At 46.2% G+C, this 24,734-nt stretch overlaps 1 protein-coding gene across 1 annotated transcript in view; it reads left to right on the top strand.

Annotated features, from left to right (window-relative positions):
- Window positions 1-4,843: 4,843 nt before the first annotated feature.
- The window catches only part of ft (cadherin-related tumor suppressor fat), a 70,573-nt gene continuing 50,682 nt past the window's right edge, over window positions 4,844-24,734 (top strand). Inside the window, exon 1 of the mRNA XM_018020276.2 lies at window positions 4,844-10,189. Coding sequence (XP_017875765.1) covers window positions 4,844-10,189 — 5,346 coding nt within the window. The remainder of the gene's footprint in view (window positions 10,190-24,734) is intronic.

Raw genomic sequence — 24,734 nt, 5'->3', positions numbered from 1 at the left:
CGAATATTTTAATCAGACCCTTTGCGATTCTCAATACTCTGCAAGATGGACAGAGCGTTTTTTCCCCGACAGACAATTCAGAAGCGACCTATAATCGATACATTTTACGCTGCCATTCAACAGCCGTAGATAAACAGGGGAGAACGCGTTACAGTTATTGTTCGGTGAAACAATGAAGCTGTTGCGTGTAACGCCCACGTGGCGCACCGCAAACTCGATAGAACTTTACTGTTTCGCGAATGATGCCTGTCCGTATATGGCCGTGGCGCGAAATAACGTTAGACATAGTGGGCGCAAAAGGGCTGTTTCGAGTGAAGAATGACCACCGACGAATTTATTACGGCCGCGCCTCGCAAAATAAGTTGTTAAAAGTTGTTAAAACACGATCCCTCTCACGCTCACCCAAGAGATATCCAAGCGCTCGGATAAAGACCGGCGTTAGCGATCGTTACGGTTACCTACGCGGAAAGCGATCAGATTTCTGACTAAATCGTGCCTTCCCTCGGCGAATTGCAATCCCCCGTACCGTTGCGCAGATCTACTCGATAAGATTTATGAAGTACGCTTTCGTGGATACGCGTGATATCACAATTTTACGAGTGCGATTCGTTGTATACGAAGATAGTATTATAAACGTACGGTAGAAAACATAACGCGCGTTAAATATAACTGGGTATACTCGGAAAATGACACACAATTGTCACGATCCTTTCGAGATAAGGATGTGTAATACAACGTTTAATAAAGATGTGGCGATAAATAAATGGTGTAAAAAATAACGTCAATTACATCGCTTTCTATTACATTTATCACGATCACTTATGAGAAATGTGTTGTAGATAAATCACCTTTTGTCTCAATATTAGTTATTTGTGCAGCAAATACGTAATCGTCCCGGCTGACTTTTCACGGTCACTACTACTTGTTTTCTGTATCTTTACGCTCTCATTCATATCTCCCGTGTAATTAATCACGTTCGCTTTTGAGAAAATCTTATTTCAATAGTAACGATATCGCAATCGCGATACGAATGACGAATTAAATTTTAAAATTGGACATACTCCAGAATTTGTATCGTCTTGGTAAATGTCACGATCTCTTGTCTTTCGGTTCGTAACCTTTCGAACACCGTGGACCAACAAATGGCACATGCATGCATGTTGCTGCACGGCTGAACGTCGGATATTAATCACGCAGTACCAGCGGCATCCTGCCGCACCCTTCTTCGCGACAAATACTTCGAATTAACCCTTCCCGACCAGAAGTTTAATATTTGCCGAATCTATTTACTCCTTAACTGACAGTTATACGATTTCTCTACCCTTGAAAAAGAAAGCGTAGGGTCCTCATAGGTGATAGTGTAATAAGAAAAGTGTATCTAAGTCAATTAGAATTGGAATACCACGAAGGACATGCGCTAACAAAATAGCACTCAACCCTTCAGAAATGCTTCAACTACCTCCACGTCTAGATAAAACGAACGTTTAAAACGTTTAGTCTGCCACGAGTTAAAGGCCTCGCCTCCTAATTTGCCGCATTCCCAATACATACTTCCCGTTAGATAACGATCCCGCAAAAGTTCGAAGGCCATCCATGCTCTTCCTTATCCAACCCACGCCCTGTTCAAGAATCCCAGTTACGTTTAGCGAAAAGCGAAACCGGAGGAAAGAAAAGAGAATAAAAGGAATAAAACGACGCGTGAATCGGGTTGGCTATCGACACGGCAATCGGCACACATTATCGGAGAGGTGGTGCTCGTGTACTCGATCGCGGTACCTAGTAAACTAGATTAAAGGAAAACAGTAAAGAGAATCTAGTTGCGCGCGTAGTTCGCGCATTCGGGGCGATAATGAAAAACGATAAAAAAGATTCAAGAAAACGGAAGAGAGACATAGAAGAGAGGCGGAAAGTTCGTCCGATCGTGGTAACGGATTAGTTATAGAAGTGACTATAGGGCCGCGGATATATATCTATGGCATCGTGGTTCTCCGGGCCTCTTCTCCTCCTCGCTACCCTTGTCGTCTTCTAACTACCATTCTGTCTCCCTTTCTCTTCGGTCACCCCTCCTCCCCCGCGCATTATTCATCTTAGCTTTTCCATCCTCGTTCACCCGATTCAAGCCACAGGGCCCTCCTCGTCGTACGGCTGAATCCATCTCCCTTTCACCTGAAACCGGCTCTCTCTCCATCGTTCGCCCGTGAGCAGTCCTCGTCGCGAAGCGCTTCTCAGAGTCGGCCATCTTGCATACCTGAGCCTCCGCATTGCTCGTTCCTCGAGGGCAAAAGGGAGAATATCTCAGCGCGAGACGACGCCGGGATGCGCGAGGATAGAGTCAAAGGGTGGGAGGATAACGGCCGCGGGGACAGGGGCGAAGGCCCTCTTCGAGGAGGCCCGAGCCGCTTTAGAAGGGCCCGAGGAAGGGGCGACGCGTATAGGGCCCACAGAGGGGAACCGGGCATTCGGCCGGACTGGCGTGTCCCACTAGGAAAGAGGAAAGTTGACTGTCGACCCTTGGATCAGACGGAGAACGAGGGTGAAGTATGCAAGATGGAAAGACTACCGGAACGAACGAGGACGGAGAAAGTGGAGGGGCCCAGAAAGAGCAGGATGGAAGTGGAAGGCCCGCGAATGCTTCTACAGACAAGGAAGGAAAGCAATATTGATGACTGGATGAAAGAAGACAGTGAAAAAGGATAGAGAAGGAGAAGGCATCGTGGAGGGACAGGAGAATCGACTTAGAGAGGGGAGTAAGGAGGAAGCGAAAGAGACTTCTGGTATGGAATGGGATAGAAGGGATGTAGAATTGTCCGACTAAACAAGGACAGCGATTGGTATCCGAAGAAAAGGAGGGTCCGCAAATGCTTTGTTAGAAAGAGATAGCCAGTGGTACCGATCATTGGATAGGGAAAGATGCGAGAACCTTAGAAGGAGAAATGAAAAGGAGGAAAAGCGATATCGATAGGCTGCCTGAGAAAATCCGAGAGAGAAGAGAGCTCGGGTCCAGAGGATGGAAAAAACGTAGTGAACAGAGACGGCTAGAACAGTCGAAGACAAAGACGGGGTGAATTGAAGGGAGACGAAACATCAAAGGATCATCCAGTCGAAACGGGAGGAGAGATATCGATAAAAGGGTGCCAAAGGTGGTGCGAGGGAGAGGAAAATATCGATAAAGACAGAGAAATCGAAGAGCGAGAGAGTAAATGGTTGCATGGTTTCTTCGGAGAAAGAGAAAAAGTGATATCGATGGAAGGTGTGCGAGCGCAGGGCACAGTGCGGAGGGGAGTGAACGAGGTGAGAGAGGAAAGAGGACTGAGAGAGGAGCGGGAGAAACGGAGACATACGGCGGGCCCGATGGATCGGAGAGGGACGCCGTCAACCCCGAAGAATGCCTCTCCTGGCAGCGGCAAGGTTCTGGGACCGTCTCGATTTAGTCGAGTCAGGTCAGTCCTCGGGAAGGTGATACTCTTCGTCGCTGGGCCTTACGTCGTCGCGTTCACGGCCCACGTTACTATTTCGATTCGATCCCCTGTACGCGTGTGTCTGTGCTTTTTCCGTTTCATTTATTTTCTCGGCTTGTCGCGCGCGTCTTCTCTTGGTGTGTTCCCCTTTCTGACTCCGTGCAACGAACGTTTCGATACGTGGGAGCACGCGAGAGCACCACGCGAGTGAGAATTCCCCATCGCGAACGGGACTACGGCTCGGTAATGATCAAGTCTCCACGACGCGTACGATCGATGGATTTCAATGTGATGCAAGATCGGATCTAGTAATGTCTTTATTGTTCTGTAAACAAAACGTTGCATCTATTGTTGAGTGGAGAACAGTAGCTCGAAGTTCTCGTCACGTTGTTTCATTACGTATCGCGTGTGCTGTGTGTTAACATGCTCGATCAACGTTAGATTTTTAATCCACGAAACGGAGCGGCGTCGAAGTGATTCGATATTTATTGTGTCGCATTCCAATTGGAATTCCCTCAGAGGTAGTGTCTCGTTGAAAGCAAAAACCTGTTGCATGGTGGAAGAGGAAGCGTCGAGAGGAATTGATTAACGTCGCGTTTCGTGCAACACGGAAGGAGCGTGGAAACGCGCGAAAACCAACGATAGTTCAGTCTTCGACGCGTGTTTACTGTTTCCCTTGAACCCTCATTTTTTTGAGGAAGAACCGGGGAGATCATAGGAAGGTGAAAGAGCATCCTGGAGAGGAGCAGCATTTGCGGACGCGTTTCGCGAGGCGCGGCTCGGCGCAGGTCAGTGCCCCCTCTGTCGGCTCTCTCGACTCTCGTGTGTTCACTTGACTTTCTGCGGCAACGAGTAAAAAACACCGAATAAAAAAGAAAACGCCCACACCTTCGAGGCATCCTTAATCCGATTTCGAGTCGAGGCCCGAAGTCGAACGCAGATTCGAGCCGAAAAAAGCGTCAGTGGTAAAAAGAGAGGCATCGAAATCGTGGAATTCGTTAACCAATCCTACCGAGTAATCCAACGTAATAAATCATTAAAAAGCTTCGCCTTTGTCAATGCCATGGAATACCTTAAGCGTGCTAACAACGGTTCATCACGCTGAATTCCTTACTTCTATAGTACGAATAATTTAATAAGGAGGAATATTGGAATCATGAAATTTGTTGATCGTTGCAACAACGATTGTTCGTGGTAAACCAATGTTTTATTGTCATCATGTCCGATGTGCGAATGGTTATGTGAATCACGCGCAAGAAAGATGAAATTGGCGGTGACGATGAGGAAGAAGAACGAGAGGTAGTGTAGACTGTAGGCGTGGAGAATTTTATGTCGTCGAATCGTCGTGAAGAGTTTGGGGCGCGCAAGAAGGGACAGAAGAAGAGATGATCATCCGAGGATCGATGGTCCTGGCCCTGGTCCTAGGACTGATGTCAGTGGACCAAAATGGCGGCGAGGAGAGGCACGCGTCCGACTATTTCTCCCGCAACCTACCTCAAAGGGTGATGCGGCTGGTGCCGCGAAGGTCGCCGATGCTGCCGCAGGACAGCACCACGATGGGTCTCGCAATGCAAAGCAGAGCGGTCGACACCAGGGTTCAGCTGGAGGTCAGGGAGGGCGAGCAGAAGGGAACGCTGGTTGGTGTAATACCGGTGAAGCCTGGGTTCACTTACAGGTTCAACGAGCCACCGCAAGAATTTGTGCTCGATCCGGAAACTGGCAAGATTCGTACGGCTAAGATTCTCGACAGAGAAGCGTTGACCAGTGATAGATTCGATTTGGTCGTGTTGTCGAGTCAGCCAACGTATCCCATCGAGGTGCGGATCCTCGTGTTGGATATCAACGATAACGATCCGGAGTTCCCGGAGTCGAGCATAGCCGTCAGTTTTTCCGAATCTGCTGTGGTTGGAACAAAATTGTTGCTGGATGCCGCCACCGATAAGGATACGTTGGAGAACGGTGTCGTGGACGATTATTTCATCGTGGATGGAAACACGGACGGAAAGTTTCGCTTGGAGGTGACAGGCAACCCTACTGGTGAGACTTCCTATCTACATTTGGAGACTACAGGCAAGTTAGACCGGGAACAGGTCGAGTTTTATTCTTTGAACGTGTGCGCGAGGGACAGAGGTCGACCGCCGAGATTAGGCTACTTATTGGTGAACGTTACCGTGTTAGACGTGAACGACAATCCGCCGATCTTTCAACAGAGCGATTACGTGGTCGCTTTGAACGAGAGCGCGCCGGTCGGGACAAAAGTGTTAACCGTCCACGCTACGGACAAAGATTCCGAGGACAATTCGAAGCTGACGTATTATCTACCGGACTCGGAGAGACAGTTCACTATAGATCCGGAAACTGGTACCATCACGACCGTGGAACCATTGGATTGTCCTCAACAGAGTTGCACGATCGCGCAGGCACGGTTAGGCGACGGTTGCCCGAAGAGTTGCGTGATAACGGTGTTCGCCCGCGATCACGGTTCTCCGAGGCAGGACGGCCGGACCTACGTAACGGTGAATCTATTGGACGCGAACGATCACGATCCTGAAATAAAGTTCAGCTATTTCCCCTCGACGCCGGGGTTCGCGACCGTCGACGAGAACGCCGCAAAAGACTCGATCGTCGCCGCGGTGGCTGTGATCGACAAGGACGAGGGTCTCAACGGAGAGACCACCGTGGAAATTCGTGCCGGCAACGAGCTCGGTCACTTCCGGCTGGACAACACTCCGAGCTTCGACATCGTACGCGTGAACGGCCGATTGGACCGGGAGGAGATACCGAAGTACAACCTGACCGTGGTCGCGACCGATAAAGGTACACCGCCGCGATCCGCGACCGCCTACCTCGTGATCCACGTGAACGACGTCAACGACCACGAACCGGTCTTCCAGCAGAGCGAGTACTCCGCGGTGCTCTCGGAACTTTCGCCGACCGGAAGCTTCGTAGCGAGTATCTCGGCCACGGACGCTGATTCCGGATTAAACGCGAGGATCTATTACGATTTCGATTCGGGAAACGAGCAGGGATGGTTCGCTATCGATCAGGACACCGGTCTCGTGACCACGGTGGCAACCTTGGACAGAGAGGTACAGGGCAGCATAGAATTACACGTGTCAGCCAGGGACGGTGGTCCCAATCCGAAGTATGCCTCTACACATTTGAAAGTGACGATACTGGATGAGAACGACGAGGCGCCTAGATTCTCCCAGAATATCGTCGAAGTCGTTTTATCGGAGAACACGCCTCCTCAGAGTCTGGTGGCTACCTTAACTGCGGTGGATAACGATCAAGGGACCAACGGTAGCGTAGCATATAGTTTTCACTCGAGCGTCTCCAGAGATTATCCGAAGACTTTCGCGTTGGACGGTCTAACCGGACAATTGACGACCAAAGTTGGACTCGACAGAGAGACCACTGCCGAATATCGTATCTTGGTGATCGCCAAGGACCAAGGTACGCCGCCTCAATCGTCTACAGCGACCGTGATATTGACCTTGGAGGATGTGAACGACAATTCTCCGGTTTTTTATCCATGGCGATATCTAATGTCGATACCCGCGGACACGCCGCCAGGAACTTCCGTGGGCAAAGTAACGGCGACCGACGCCGATGCCAGGGAAAACGCTCAGATAAGGTATTCCTTGGAATCCGGTGGCGAGGGGCTGTTCGCGGTGGACGAGAGAACCGGCGAGATCACTCTTCAAGGCTCGCTCATAGCTGCGCACAAGACCCTCTACGAGTTGAACGTGTCCGCGAAGGACACCGGAGACCGAATGACCAGCCGGAACGCCGTCGTGGAAATTATCCGCGACGATTATCTTGAAGATTTGGAATTCGACACATACAACGGTTACGAGTTCAAAATCGCCGAAGACAGAGGGGAATGCGGGACGATGTCGAACGTGTTCGGCAAGGACGTGGGCACAGTTCAAGTGACGCAATACAGTAATTCGAAGATCTCGTATGCTATCGTGTACGGTGACCCGAAGGGCGACTTCAAAATAGACGAGAATACAGGAGCGATCACTACTTCCGGATGTTTGGACCGGGAACAGGTTGCTTATTATAGTCTGCAGTTATCGGCCAGGGCCGGTCTCGCTTACAGTCAAACGTCTGTGAACATCACTGTGCTAGACGTGAATGACAACCCACCGAAATTCCCCAAGGGTGAGATCGGAGATGAGGTGTTCTTGAAGGAAAACGCGGCCGTTGGACAAGAAGTTTGTTTGGCTCGTGCGAGAGATCGTGACGCTAGCGCGAACGCCAGGATAACGTACTCGTTGACGCACAATCCTGGTGGACAATTCAGGGTCGCCGAGAACTCGGGGATCATTTATTTAGACAAGCCGATAAGAGCGGCCCCAGGCACGATTCTTCACTTGGAAGTAACCGCGACGGATTCCGGGAGTCAACCGTTGTCCGCCCAGCATCAAGTCAGGGTCACTATCGAAGACGTTAACGATCATACGCCGGTGTTCAAGTTGACCAGTTACGAGACGTCTCTACTGGAATCGACGCCTGTCAACGATAGATTCTTCTCGTTGACCGCTACGGACGTCGATCTCGGTGCCAACGGCCGAGTATTGTACAGCGTCACCGATGGAAATACGGAAGGTCGTTTTGGGATATTCCCAGACGGTCAGCTGTACGTGAAGAACGTTCTTGATCGCGAGGAACAGGACTACTACGCGCTCGAGGTAACAGCCACCGATCAAGGCAGTCCGTCCAGAAGCTCGGTAGTGCCCGTGGTCGTTCACATAATCGACGAAAACGACAACGCGCCCGAGTTCACCAATTCGAGCTTCATCTTCCACCTACGCGAAAACGAACCGCCGGATACGTTCGTCGGGAAGTTGTTGGCCACTGACCGGGACGTGGGTCGCAACGCAGATCTCATGTTCTCTCTTCCCACCAGTCAACAGGATTTCATCGTCGACCCTAGGAACGGTTTCATCAAGTCTCTTCGCGTGTTCGACAGGGAATTACTGGTGACCAACACCGGTAGCAGTTACATCACGCTGGAGGCGACTGTGACCGACAACGGCGTGAATCGTCTTCGCGATCGGGTCAAGGTCATCGTCTACATCACCGACGTGAACGACAATATCCCTCAATTTCAAAGATTGCCATACAGGGTGCAAGTTAATGAGGGTGCGGCTACCGGGACGCAATTATTGAGAGTATACACCACGGACGCCGACGAGGGCTTGAACGGTGATGTGTTCTACTCCCTGGAAGATGGAAATCAGCAGGGTCATTTTGCTATAGACGAGGCAACAGGACAGATTTCGTTACTGAAGTCATTGGACCGTGAGACTTCCGACATGTACGTGTTAACAGTCGTAGCCCACGACGCCGGATTGGAAACGCGCTTGTCCTCGAGCACCACCGTTCACATCGAGGTGCTCGACGAGAATGATAATGTGCCCAGATTCATAGATAATAAGTCTAGGATCGCCGTACTCGAAACGACACCGACGAACACGGAACTGCTCCGGTTTAAAGCAACAGATAACGATCTGGGTCCGAACAGCGAGCTAGCTTTTGCGATATCTGCGGGTAACAGGCGAGACACCTTTTACATCGACCCTTTGACGGGTACTCTGTACCTGAGGAAGCCGTTGGATTACGAGGAATTGGATAAGTACACGTTGAATGTGAGCTGCAGCGACGGTGGACACCCGAGGTTGAGCTCGGTGACGACACTGGTCGTCGAGGTAATCGACGCCAACGACAATCCACCCGTGTTCCCGAACACGGCGATCGCCAGACAGATCAGGGAAGGCATCCTGGTGCACACGCCGATAGTAACCATAACCGCGGAGGATCCCGACTCGAACGAGAACGGCGTAGTTACCTACTCCATCGCTAGTCAAGATCCCGAGGATCAAGTGCGTAGATTCGGTATAAATCCTACTACAGGGGTGATACACACGCTTTTACCCATTGATCGCGAGGAAGTGGACACTTACAAGTTGGTAGTCGTGGCTACCGATAGCGCTCAACCACCCAGCGCAAGACTATCCGCTGAAAAATTAGTGATCGTCATAGTGGAAGATATCAACGACAACGCGCCGATTTTCGTCAGCATGTCGGCTGTGGTGCTACCCCTGAAAGGGAACTACCAGTTTCAAAAGGAGATCGCGGTGACTCAGTTGGTCGCCAGAGATTTAGATTCCAGCACCAACGGTCTGGTCACCTACGAGCTGCTCAGATCGGGAGTCAATTACCCGGATATGTTTCGAATCCACCGAAACACGGGTCATCTGACCATGAAACTACCCCGAACTATGAAGAACAATTTAGATCGCGTGTCCAAGTATCAGGTCGGGATCCGCGCGACAGACGAGGCGGTCCAAGCGGAGCGCAGATCGACCGAAGCGTATTTGACACTGATAGTGCCGGGCGAGGACGGCGACGACCAACCGATATGGGACCACCGCGGGCAGATCGAGGGCAGCGTGTATGAGAACGAGCCGATCGGTACGAGTATTTTGCGAGTGAGCGCCCGTAGTCGTAGATCGAACACCGATGTCGAGTATTACGTGACGAACGTGACCAGTGGTAGCAGCGGTGCCCAGGTCGACAGATTGTTCGACGTCGACGCGAGGACGGGCGTGTTATCGACGGCCGCGGCACTGGACAGGGAGACCGGGATCCAGTGGTACGAGGTTGAGCTGTACGCCATCGGTGTTGGTGGTACCAGGCCCAGTACGACGTCCACCAAAGTAAGTTCGCCATCCTTTGATTGATCGTCCCGGTGATATTAATGATCCGCGGCTGCGTTCTGAAAGTCATTCGCCGCTTTTTGTAGAGCAGAGTGTTCCCCTCCGTTATTTCTCTCTTTAACCCAACGGTCTGCACGCGCGCGGAGATACCACCAGGGGACCCCGCGATGATTTCTAGCTTTGTCCTTTTTTTTTTCGTACGCTGGCGCGCCGTGTATCTCACGGCAAATGAAAAAATTCCAGTTCCTTTGCACAACTTCGATACATATTAGGAAAAGGATTGGAAATACGTATAATAGATGTGTTAGATTATTATCAAAGTGATATCATTTTTCGTTAAATCTCAATTTGTCTGTCTATACTTCTTTCACAATAAATAGAAAAACTAGATATTGAAATTAAATATTACGAACATTGAAAAAGAACAGAGAGAATGATCATGAAAAATAGAATCGGCGACCGCGGCTTATCCGGGAGGCTCGTTTATCACCGACTGAATAGATTTATTAATCCGGCGTTAGGACGCGTTACACGTACCATGGCTCCTCGTCTTACAACACGGTAGGCACGATAATTCGTCTGCTTGGGAATTCCGTTACGTAAGGGAGTGATCCGAACGTAATTAGGGTTAACGATGGAGAGTCGCAGGGAATAATCCGGCAGATGAGAGCACCGCTAGAGACAATAAAGTAAAGGGGGTGCGGGGAGCGCGACTGGTAATAGCGTCTTAAAGAACAGATCGGATCGAACAGGGACGGTAGGAGAAATCGATATCGACTTATATACGTTCGATTCTTTGCCGGCGACTATTAAGCCCTCGCAATCAACCAGAATACAAGCGTGGAAAGACGAAACACGGTCGTGACTGCGCGAAACCGCTTTCCTTTAAGGAATTTCCAATCTTCTCTTGGAGAAGAAAAAAGGAGACCATCCATCGATAGATAGGACATTTTTCATCGAGAATTAAGGGTGGAATTTTTAGAGTTTCTTAGCATGATATTTCTAAACTTCATTTTATTTTTTTTCTCCAGGATAATTCTGTATTTCTATACCTATTGTTATTGATTAGAAATACTTACGGGTGTGTACATTTAGTTAATTGCACGATTCACCGTATCGATTGTCTCCTCGGTTCACCGGAAGAGTAGATATTCGAACAATTTTGTATAGGTGGACCTAATGCAATTACACCGGTTGCGGAATGTTCTAATTGACTAGGCGTGGTAAGGTTTAACAAAAATGCCGGGCGATCCGAGGCAACCTCGGCTACGAACATATCCTTGGGCTTTCATCCCCCCGGGTTTGCAAAAAGCCGGTGATACTTCGGTCGATGGCCGAAACGAAGAAAAAGGGTACCGCGAAGGGGGTGCGCGCGCGGTCCGCACAGAGAGAAACCGGCGGAGAGGCGCTCGAAGAAAGGGAAATGGCAGGAGAGAAAGATGAAAATAGAGAGGAAGGATAAAGCGTACCGATGGACGAACAGAAAGGGTCCAAGGGACAAAAACGTTCGAACTGCAGTCGGTTCCCGAAGAGTCACAGATCCCACAGCGAGCGATAAAGGTAGAGAGGGGCCCAAAATGAAACGACGAAGATGGGGGACAGACGGAAGAAACGAAAGATAGGAAGAAGCCCCGGACCGCGGAGTAGGAGAGGCGAATGAGTAGTAAGAAAGAAAGAGAGAGGGAGAAACGAGGAGAGAGCAGCCGAGGGTGGGAGAGGAGAATCTTCAGAAATGAAGCAGCGGCAGTCGCACCGGGGGTAGACTTTTACCTACGTCCAGTTGTTTGTATGCGTTCACTCGAGATCAAGTTTTTCTCGAGTTCTGAACCTCCGGCAGCGAAGGTAGTCAAACCCCGACTCGAATCCAACTTGATTTCCTGGCACGCGGTTCATCTTGTCGTTTATTCTCTCCCACTCCGACGGAGGACTTCGGCCTCTTTCTAGCCGTCCCATCGTTCTTCCTTTCGTCCTTTCGCTTTTGCCTGATCATTTTCGCTACGGGTTACGTGCGATCGCGCGTGTATGCGTGCACGCGCACGTGTAATGACTCACGCAATTGATCAAATGTTTCATACACTGTTACAAAAGGTAGAGCGCAATTTGATAACAGAAATTGAATTTTACTGATCAGACCTGTAGGATACCATGTAAATCATTTTGAAAACGATATTACAAATTCTTCGGAGAATTTAGAATCCAATTCCCCTTGCCGGGGAACCCTTGTTTAAAGTTTCCAAGGTAAAAATTAACAGACCGACCACCCGTTGTTAACTGTGGTCCGTCTATTGGGCAGGATACGCTAAGTCGACTGTGTCGTCCGGGTCGTTCGTTCACGATCACCTCTTGTTGACCAATTTCATTAACACCCCCGTGTGTTTCTCTGTGTACACTGCGCGAGAATGTTTCTCCCTCCAGTGAGATAAAAAGGAAAAGAAGTTAAAAAGTTCGATCGTTCGCAGGCAGCGTGCGCTCCCGCGCGAACACGAGCATTATTCAATTTCCTTCGTTAGGATCGCGATGTTAACGCACTTAATTACCGATATTAAAACCCTCGGCTTTGGTAACTTGTATAATCTGTGTAATACAGGTGTTATTAACGCGGGTGCCGTAATAATTACACGACAGGACGCATGTGTTAAAACACCGACGAGAACAATTAATGTTAAATAATAAAGTTCCTGGTTAAATTAGCCATCAAACACACTGGCTAAGTATTTAGGTATCTCACGATTTTTATGTTCCCTTCGTCGCCAGTCAAGTGTATCTACGTGACATGTATTTTCAACTCAAAATTTTTTCGAATTTATCATCGATCTCGATCTGTTTCGAACCCCTTAAATCAACCAACGTCCCTGGCTTCGACCAGCTCGTTAATCGAGACTTTCCACTTCTATCCGTCTTTAGAATGAAATATCGTTCGTATCCAATAATAGAAAGTTTCAAGGGATAATAATAGTAGCGCCGGTTAACAGATGCCGAGGCGTGCCCGTGATAGAGACGTCAAAACCAAGGGAAAATCATGTTGCGCGCTTTATTGTTAACGAAAGCTCGCGGAAGTATCCGCGTTCGACACGATAAATAGGATATATAGATAATTACAATTAAACCTAAGGATAAATCAAATTTTGCTCGTAATCATTAGTAGAATAAATCTGAATTTTTCTACATAGATTCATCATGTTCATTTTGTTAAAAAGTTTCTTTGCTCTATATACTAACTTTGACAACGATGTTTCAACATTTCTAGGCAATCGAGCAAAGTTTCAGTAAACGAGGTTTCTCTGATAGACTCGTTAGACATGATAAAAATCGCATCCTGACGAAAGTTCGCCGAGGTTTCGATTTCGAATAGTGATACGATAATCGCGAACGGGCGACAAAACGGGTGAAACACGGGTAAATAAAGTAAGTGGCACGCCGCTGCCGCCACCGCGCCGTTTGATTTAAGAAAGTGGCTTTAACGTGATCTTGATGTATGGCTGCGCGCGCGCGCGTGGAACAGGCAAAACCCACACACACCAGGCTCGCACTCTCCAATGGGTGGGACCCGGGGAGCTCGTGCGAAATGTAGGCGTAATGTTTCCTTCGCTCTTTTTTCTATTTTCTTCTTTCTCCTCCTCCCTCTTTTGCCACGTTAGACAAATATATGTAGAGCGACCTATACACTAAACGCGCGATCCATTTAATAAGAGTTGATAAAAACACGATTAATTAAAAAGAATGCATCATTCATTTGTGTGATCATCATTGAGACTGCACAAGGTGTTTCGTTTTTATCCTGCCAAACAGTGTCAGCTTACTTTGTAATTTAAAATAAGAAAGAAATGTTATATAGACGTCAAGCAGTTTCAATTAAATGTTCTTATAATGTACGTACTGACGTGAGCTGTTATGGGACATCTTTATTCATTTGTGTCTTCATTGTGCTAGATAAAGGATTCGAAACGGCAAATTCTGAGCCACTTAACTTTCTGTTCGTTCGATTTCCGGGTTGAGACCTCTCAAAACTCTTTAAAGAAATTAACCATGAATAAGCGCGTATCAACGAGAGAACACGTGACTATTCACGATGAAGCGAGACGCGATCTCCGTTAGATAGCACGATTATCGTTCAAATTAATTTGCTCGAAAGAGAGATGGAGGCCACCGATAATTCCACTATGAATTTACATGATTAGCTTATCGATAGCCAATGAGAGGATAAAAGAAATTACGTGCAACTCTCTCGAGAAATCGGTGGCCCTTTGAATTCGCGTGCGAGTACGTATTCGCCAAGACGGAAATAGCCTTGAGGTGACGTTGGAATTTCTACCTCGTTATTCCGCTTCCCAAACCAGTTAATTATTCAGATATAATCTTGGTAATTTCACCTGTTTACGGTTTATGTACTTACAGCTTCAGATCGCGATGCATTTCCATTTTTTATATTGCCCATTCAATCATGCAGCCTCCCATTCTACATATGCATAGATACACATTACCCGAAGTTTATCTTAACCGGTAATCGTCTGATATTCTCAGTTTGCTAAAAGACTTCTTCAATTACCGTTTGGATTATCACTACACGTGATTGGTACGTGTATTACGTAAAACCGGGCGAATCAGGCGATCGTGATTATTCCCATGGGGACCCTTGGAAACGCCGTGAAATGGTCGCGGGATACCGTTGTTAACCATAGAACGCACGGCGAAGGCAACGTTCGATCGCCGGTTTTCATGTAACGGACCTTTTTTTTCGCCTCGACTACCGACTAGACTTTGTTGCAACGGTAAAGGTTCAATGGTGAGCGGGTGCAAAAAAGAGCGCAGAAAATAATGATGATGAGCAAGCAGGGTATTAACGCGGACCTTTCCCCTTTCGAGTAGCTTTCCCGTACAGGACACGAACACTCCCGATCGTAATGTCTTACAATTAAAACACTTCCTCGAATTTTCATTATAAATAGGCTGCACACTTTATGCATTTATATAACAATTTCATGCACAAAGAATATAAAGAATACATAGAATACACAAAAATACATGTTATATGTATGCATAAGCAAGTTCATTATTTTTAAAGGGTAAAAACACAATTTAGATTTTATTTCTTAAATTAATATCTCAAAAGTTCTAATTTGCAAAAAAGTCGCAGTCTAAATATAAGAGAAACGTACTGATCATTGAAAGACGATCAAAAAATTTTATTATCAATAATAATTATTAACAATTATAAGATACTATCTGAATTATTGTTGCTTTAGAAATTGCAATTGAAGAATCTTATCAAGGTTTTGTGACACACGCATTACCTACTGTTTGGAACATTCAATACTACCTTCAAGAATGAGATTTTATGCATTAACTTAAACAGTCTCCTGTCTTCAATGAAGAGTGTGGATCGTAGTCTCGCGAATCGAATAATTAATTAGCTAATAATCGGTCATAGGAGAGAGAGAGAGAGTGTGCAGTTTCACCTCGACAGGCGTAAGTAAACGATACGCCGCCTCGTACCGCGGAACAAGAACCGCAAATAGAAGAATGATAAATGCCGATGTTTATTAGCTTTAATAAACGATAACCGCGGTTTTTGCGATACTGGTAACATGGCCTAGTAATGAATAGCCGTGTGAAAGTACTTTAGCGATGAATGTGTTCATAATTGAAGCGTGATTCACAAATGAAATATAGTAAACATTCTGCAATTGTGTGTTATATGCGCGGTACGTACGAGAATATCATAATCGAAATATGTTCTGTATTTTAATTAGTCAACAAGACTTAATGGTTATTTATGCAACTATTCTTCTTTACACTATTTCGTTCTCACATATTTAACTTCGAATACTGCATCTTGAATGAACATGTATAACAAAAGATTATTTATACGGAATACATGAATCAAATTACTGATACATGGCCAGTTACTTCACTTCGTGCCAAAATAAATTTTCGGATTTAAAAATTTCCATCGTTATTAGGGTTAGGGGGAGGGCGGATCGAGACGGGAGGGGAGAATGATTTACAAGGATGCATTTATAAAGTTCGTCGCGTTCATTCCGGTCGGTCGATCTTCACGGGGCACGAAATAAAGGAAGCCGGGGATGGCACCTTTAATGCTACGCTAATCTTCTACTTGCTCATCATCATCATCATCTCTTCCTCCTCCCTGCCGTCTCCCTCTCGCTTCGTTCCGTTCGCCGTTGTTCCGTCCCGACGTAATCACAATCGTCATCCTGTTCATTTTTCAACGTCTTCTTTAGAAGGCGCGAAGCGCGAAGAATCGGAACGAAACGACATCGGAAGAGGGAGAGAAGTCAAATCTGTGGGCGTTAGGAATTGCGGAACCCCTTGCCGCGACCAGAATTTCTTCGTTTCAATTTTTTCTACCATTGCTTTCGCTTCGTTTTTTCTTCTTTTAGAGCAACATTATCTTTACTCGTAGTGAAGGAGAGAAAAAAAGGAATTTTCAGGCAATATAGAGGCAGAGAGATGTACGAATTAAAGTAACTCACGCAGTTGATGGAATTTCAAGTTACACACGTATATGTAGCTGTTACCAACCATACTATAGACATTCATGTATTATATTCATTTGATCAATATACTTGTACGCATCATTATACAAGGACAAGCAGTTAAAAGATAATCATTTCCGAAGTGAAAAATAAAAGGAGGGGGCAGCAAAGAGAATAAACAGTAGAAGGAGAAAAATTAATCGTAGCAGGAACGAGACAATTTAAAGGTGGACGGTCACTAGTGTAGAAGGAGAAAGGAATGTAGAAAGAGAGGCGCGTTACCTAACGAGGAAGGTTTAAGCTTCGTTCCGCTCGCCCGCGCGCGCGCGTATGCTCCCACTTCCACCAAAGCCACGCCGAACGATATTTCAAGAGATATGATCCTGGATGAGCTTGCACATTCGAACGAAAGTCGGTGTGGTATCGATCTCGGGTCCTGCACGCAGGGACTTTTCGAGGACCGACTGTAAATCGATTAAAAAAGAGCTGCGCTCAGGCTTCCTCATTGCAACCAGATTGTTTTTAATTTCATTTTGCATTCCTGTTAAGAGCGCGCATCGGAATAAACGTTAAGCCAGGCCGTGAATACAATGATCCGGGTGAACTTCGGGGACAAAGGGCGCTCGTTAAGTCCCAGAGGCGGATAATAAAACTGAAATCGGTGATCAGAATCCGCGCGGCAGTGGACATAAAGAAGGACATCCCGGAACAAAAATTATGCGCCGAGGAATACCTGGTTTTCGAGAGCGCTCGTGTCAAATGTCCTACTATAGACATTCATGTATTATATTCATTTGATCAATATACTTGTACGCATCATTATACAAGGACAAGCAGTTAAAAGATAATCATTTCCGAAGTGAAAAATAAAAGGAGGGGGCAGCAAAGAGAATAAACAGTAGAAGGAGAAAAATTAATCGTAGCAGGAACGAGACAATTTAAAGGTGGACGGTCACTAGTGTAGAAGGAGAAAGGAATGTAGAAAGAGAGGCGCGTTACCTAACGAGGAAGGTTTAAGCTTCGTTCCGCTCGCCCGCGCGCGCGCGTATGCTCCCACTTCCACCAAAGCCACGCCGAACGATATTTCAAGAGATATGATCCTGGATGAGCTTGCACATTCGAACGAAAGTCGGTGTGGTATCGATCTCGGGTCCTGCACGCAGGGACTTTTCGAGGACCGACTGTAAATCGATTAAAAAAGAGCTGCGCTCAGGCTTCCTCATTGCAACCAGATTGTTTTTAATTTCATTTTGCATTCCTGTTAAGAGCGCGCATCGGAATAAACGTTAAGCCAGGCCGTGAATACAATGATCCGGGTGAACTTCGGGGACAAAGGGCGCTCGTTAAGTCCCAGAGGCGGATAATAAAACTGAAATCGGTGATCAGAATCCGCGCGGCAGTGGACATAAAGAAGGACATCCCGGAACAAAAATTATGCGCCGAGGAATACCTGGTTTTCGAGAGCGCTCGTGTCAAATGTCCTTGAAACGCTCGTGACATCGGAAAAGCAGGTAGAGATTACCGGGAACAACAATGCCCGCGCCCGGGGTTTGTAGTACCCGTGCGCATTTTTCGAAGGCGGTGGCCAGGAGAGGAAGCGTGTCCTTTGAAAGGATCCCAAGCCACCACGATGGAAAAGAGAATCGATGATGGTCGCGAGGCAAGCGAAAGAAAAGGAGAGAAAGGAGAGATCGTTGGAGAGGAGATCGAGAAGATATCCCCACGGGGCACATGGGTACGATCATCCCATAGGAGAAACGGTATGCGGTTCTGGAATTTCGTCCTTTTTGTGCGACCGGTGATTTCAATAGACGAATCTCGAGGTCGGCATTGGTTCCTGCTGCGCGTATTCTACGGTGACATTTCCAGAGGACTAACAAGAGTAATATTTCAATGGGGATCGTCCCCCGCCTGATCTTATACACCACTTGGCCACCTCGCATATATAAGTATATTATTATTGTGGTCCGAGAGCGCGGGATCTCACGGTTACATTTAGAAAAAGTATAATATCGATGTTAAAGTGTTCGGGATTGTTACGTCTATATAAGATAGCAAGAGAAGATAAAATCCTTTACGAAATCCTACCGATGTGATCGCTTCCTTTCTTTTGTACTATAAGTGCTTCTTAGCATTTCTTCCATATTTTTCATATAGAAGTTGTCATACCTTTACCAATCATAAGTTTAGACTGTATTTAAATACATATAAATTCTTTGTCAAAAAAGAGTCACTTAACGTTTTCTCGCACCTACACACGTACATATGTTACCGTCAAGGGCTTAGGTATGCTAAAATTAGTAACAGAGGCTTAGAGATGTGTGGAACAGGTGGACGAAAGCAGATTGACAAGAATTATCGGCAAGTTTTTGCGGAGTAGCGTGAAAAGGGGGCCAGACGCGGAAATAATCAATTTGTTGATTCGCGCGTTTCAAATTAATCCTCACTGGTTACTATCATCGACATTTTTACGGAGCATCAGTCGTTCTTTTTATCCCAAATGTATTTAGGTGCGTGTGTAACTGCTTCAATTTGAAGCGAATTGGCGGAAAGCGAACCCGAGAAAACGGCAAAAACCCGGATCCATGGTAGATTATGAGCATTATTCAATTATGACATCATTAAAGGGCTTTCGTTGCGTTTTCGGGATGGTTTTACTGTCCGTGGTGTGCTCTCTCGTTTTGATCCTTCACCACTCGTGAATGGTGGCCAAAAATACCCAAGACGAGTCGATCATCTTTACAAGCTCGCTCCACTGCTACCCGGCGTTATTCCCAAAACGGTAGTTAACGAAAAAATTCAGTACGTTAAAATGCGGAGCGTAAGTGGCAAATAAAGTTATCTCGATGCCCGACGTATAAACGCTTTTATGATGTCCGACTTTCGGGTTCACCGCTTACAAAAAAAGAGACTCTGCCCATTCGGAACGTCTTTATTGTTATATTCGCAATGATAAGGGAATATTCCATTCATTTACCGGCCTTTATATGTTTACGGCGTTTCCTCTCGATTATTATACGAGTCGGGGTGGGCCAAGGAATCATGATTTTTCCAATTCGATCCCTCTAACGTATAGTTTGCAATTTGTACACGGTTTATAAGAAAATACAGTTTGTAAAAAGTCAGTTTATGATTTATAAATTATCGCGCGGGTGAAAAAAAATATAACTTCTGATTGGGGAATTCAATGAAAAAGGCAAGGAAGAATGATTCCACGAAAAAGTTGGTCGCATATCTTTTCATAATCGGTTGACCTTCGCATAGTGATCATTCCTGGGAACTATGTCCCTGGTAAAATACTACTTGGTTGGTCCTCCGGTTTTTATCTCGCGGCTCAGAAGCGCGCGCTCGCTAATGACCGTCGGATACGGTTCGAGCGTTTTCGGGCCGACTCACGCTCTTACCCACGAGAACCGACTCCTCGAATGGGACCTGTATCTCTCAGTGATGGCCTCAACGCCGCCTCGAGTCCACGTCCCGAGTATCCCAAGCGTTCGAGTTCTCGAATATCTTTGATAGAACTTCCGAGTTTCTCGAATGAACTTTGACGAGCATCGAACAGGAGTTAACTTTGATTCTTATCACCCCGGAAGGTTGTCAACTCTTTTAATAGTATAATAAATTGGCAGTGAATGTAGATGAAACGATTTAAGGAACATCAAAATGTCAAAATGCCAAACGCAAAACACATGTAACTTAATCTACTTATGTAAAGTTAATCTTATTGTTAACACGTAGTATGTAATGCTATATGTAACGTAATTTAAGATAGAGTATTTACGACAATTATTCTCAGAACGTCGAGACTTGCAAATTTTCAGTTCAGTTAAGAATCGTCAGTTTTTATGATACTGATTTCGAGCCTGTTTCAAAGAATTCGAGTACCCATCGCTATATTTAATGCTCAGCTGGCAACATCTGCCGATTTCATTCTCCATACTTTTTTGCTATCCACGGGTTTCCATTTCCGCTGAAATGTAGACGAACGGACACCTTCCATTATCCAGACGATTGAACGTCCATTAACTCGGAGTCTACGTCTCATTCGTTATATCCTCTCCTTTACATCTCTGATTTCTTCCATACAAATATGATATTAAAAAATATCCAAGCTCGACAGCTGCTAACAATCTTTCAGTGTTTCCTTTTTCTTTTTTAATTTCAATCGCAAACAATGAATTCCTTTAACGGGGCCATCTCGAAAGTACCGTCGTCATCGTGACTCATAAATTGGCCCGGTTTGAACGTAAACAGGGTTGTATCGTGCCCGTTACAGAATCGCCCATTATCCAGACGAATTTTTCAATCGGTTATAGAACGAGCGTTCGCACAATGAGACAAACGATCCGATTATTACTTGCATGATGAAAATATTAAATTAACTTGCTCCTATAAATTTTTCTTTTCTATTCTTTTATGCACATACATATGTGTATTGAAAATATACTTCTTAATCTACTAGGACATAAGACATGATGAACTATTTTTAATTACGATTATAAAAATTATATTCAAAGTCCAAAAGGGCAGTGTAGCTATAAACTCAAAACTATATATCATGTTATACACTGATAATGAATGTACGCCGACCACTCCAATTACGTCAAGTAACACTTAACCCGGTTATAAGTCAAACGATATTTCTTAATAGACATCGGTGACACGTGTCCACAATCACAAGCTATTACTTTCAAACGATTCGCGAACATTTTCTTTGGCATCGCGAGTAAGTGCGCGTTTAAATAAATCGCATAACTCCGATGATCTGAAGCGACGCGAGGGATGGGAGTAAAAATACCACGCAGCTTTAGCGCTTATTCTTATCGAACGTTACGTTCGATGACTGGTATGAATTCATCGGAAAGGAGCTTCGGGTATAATCTTTTTCGGGGGCTCCTCTCTGGTTTTAAAAAGCAGGTAGGATACTGATGTACACATATACATAGTGGAAAAGGTCGAGGTCTGTTCTGGCCAGCGCGGAGGGAACACGTGTCGCTTATACGTAAAATCGAATGATGCATAGCATCGTATCGGGCAGAAAGATCCGGTCGCCCGCCGTGAAGCTCTCCCTTCTCTCTCTCTCTCTCTCTCTCTCCTTCCCCTCGCTATCCTCGCCGAGATTACCGTGGTTGATTTACATTTATTTAGGACCCCTAGACAAACACTTGAACAAGGAACATGAATCTCTACACGTCTACCGGACTCCCGAAGCAATTCCATCCGTCAAACACTGCCCCCTCCTTCCCTCGGAAATTCTACGAATTTAACAAATCATTGATTAATCATCACCGGCCACATTCTACGTCTCTTTTCCTTTGGCAAACAAATCTATCACAAGATAGAATTCAACTATTTTAATTTTGTTTGATATGATTGAAATAAATATTAATGATTTATGCATAAAAATCGTCAATAATATATTTTGTATTTAACGTTTGTTTCAATTGCGTTATTCAGAATTCTGAAATGACTTATACGTATTCTTGGATTCGCGTCAGAAGAAACGAATACGATGACGTCCGTATGATGTTTCTTTTAAACGGATATTAAAAAAGATGAAGAGATACGAGTCGCGGACTTATCGAGAGGGGGGAGGGGTTATTTCTTACTCCGTGGCAAGTAATGAGGTAGCGAGGTAAAAAATAATTAACCGTCGCAATTAATCAAGATAATCGCGCGGAACGGCGCCATCGATTGTTAATAGAATGTTAATTGCGCGTGCAATTACCGGCGTGGCGTGGTGCCGCGCGAGATTTTCCGGCGATCTGAGTGCCGATAGCCGGGAGGAGAGAGGGAATTCGCTTTCGTTGCTCGTTCTGCTTATCGTTTCTCCTGGCCGAAAGGCAACAGTCATCCGTCCGACGCGTCGCGTCGGTTTGTCCGCGTCGCGGAGACGTCACTGTGAATTAGCGTCGGAAACACCAACGACGACGACGCGACGGTGGAAAGGAGAAAGGAAACGCACCACGCCGCGCCACGAGGGCCTGCAATGCCTGCTTCGTTCGTTCTTTTGTGCCTCGTGTGTACCAGGAATGCAACTACGCCAAGAAAGAACGACTTGAGGAGGGATAGAGAAAACCGATGCCGATCGCGCGCAAGGAAGAAACGGAAGAAGGCGAGAAGAAAATCGAGATTTCTCTTTAATTCAAACATTGCTCGGAATCACTCCTTTCAAGCAATGCGACTGTATTTGTAATTATTCGTATGCTTAAAAAACATGAACATTTTAGTAGTTTATTTTATTAGTTTATTTTATTAGTTCAGTTATGCATGACGAATCGTTAATAAAGTATTTTGGATTTGTATTATTTGTGTCCAAATAATTGAAAATACTTTAGTGAGATTTTAAGGGATAACCAGGAATTAGTTGGTTTATAGTCATAAAAAAGAGAAGAGAATCGAGTTTTGCACGTACGCGTATATCTTTCTTCAATTCGAGGTTGAGTATTGATCGGAATTAAGAATACGGTCGCGAGAGAGGATTGTGAGAAACGAAGACGTTAATAATAAGTACCGGAGTATAAAAGAAGAATTTTCAAGAAGAAAGATGACGAAGGGAGGGGGGTACCAAAAGAGAAGTAGCCGTGGTAAGCCTAACAAAAAGTGTGAAAGAGTGGAAGCAGGAATAACAGAGGAAGAAAGAGAGAGATAAGAGGGAAACGAAGATAGCGGTGATACAACGAGAGAGGAGCAAAAGAAAAATAGAAAGACAGGCAAAGAGACGCGTTAACCACGGAGAGTTTAGATTCTCTGGAGAGAGTCTCGTTTGTCTCCCTCGTTGGGGCCTCTTCTTCTCCGGCCTGGAGCCTTCTTCTTCTCTTTTCCCTCTCTCGGTTCCTAAGTCACCGTCGCGTCGCGTCGTTGCGCGTCATCCTCTCCACACTCCCCTGCGCACATGCATGCACGCGTTCGCCATGTACATAGCAGCCCAAAAGCACGGGCTATCCGATACCGTTTAATTTCTATATTCCCCGTTCTTTATAGCAATTTGTCATTCTTTGTATTTTTCCATTTCATTGATTAAATCAGTTCATAACTCATAAAGTTCGATTTAAGTGAATAATACCATGACAATAGTGTAGTTATTCTACTGATACTTGTATGAAACTCTGAATCTCCGAAAATTAGTCTGAATGACCTGGCACTTACAGGAAGATACGGTCCCATACTTTTGATCGGTATGTACGCTTTCGGTATTAGTCTACCTTGCACGCAGGATACTACTCTCTTCAAGCCGGTCGTCGTCGTCGCCGTCGCCTTCCTCGTCCTGGTCCTCATCCTCCGTTTCTCACTCCTTCCTACACGCTTACTCACTGTTATTCTCCATCTTACACGGTTCGCGCGGGCCTCTTCCTGCTCGTCCTTTTCATCTCGCGCGGTTCCCTCTCCTTCTTCATTTTACACCGCTGTTCCCGTCCTCTTCCATCCTGAGGAGACCTTCCGATATGCTCTCGCTCGCTTCTTGCATTCTTCCTCATGCATTCTTACCGTCTCCTTCACCGCGCTTCGCCTCACACTTTCCCTCCTCTGCTCTTGCACACGCTCCTCGCGACGCGCCCCACCTCTTGGCGCTTCTTTCTCCGTTTCCTCGGTGGTCTGTTTGCTCTCTCTCCTTCTGTATTTTCTCTTTTCCTCCACCTCCTACTGTCTTTCTTTCCTCTTCTTCCTCTTCTTCCTCTTCTTCGCGGCGCGTTTCGTTTCGTTTCTACGGCGTCCGTCTCTTCTTCGTCTGACCGGGGCCGGCTCGTTCAGGGCTCTTTCATTCCATAGACATATATCCATCCCCACTTGCCGAGGCCCGCAGAGTGGTCACGTTTGCCTGGCTCGTTCCCTCGGCAAGGCTGCTCTTTCTCTCGCGCGGTGGCCAACGGGTCCTTATCTTATGCAGAAAGGTGGTGCGGAACCCACCGGACCCCTTTGGAAGGCCCCGCATGACATTAATTTTGAAATATTATTTGGGCCCCCCTCCCGTGCGCCGCGCGCGGCGACCACTCTTTTCTCTCCCTTATGCCCGTGTACTCCACCTCGTCTGCCAGGATCTCCTTCTT

This window comes from Ceratina calcarata, unplaced genomic scaffold (genome assembly GCF_001652005.2).
Source record: "Ceratina calcarata isolate Rehan_Ccalc_2016 unplaced genomic scaffold, ASM165200v1 scaffold221.2, whole genome shotgun sequence".
NCBI lineage: Eukaryota > Metazoa > Arthropoda > Insecta > Hymenoptera > Apidae > Ceratina > Ceratina calcarata.
This window is presented reverse-complemented; position numbering and strand designations above follow the sequence as displayed.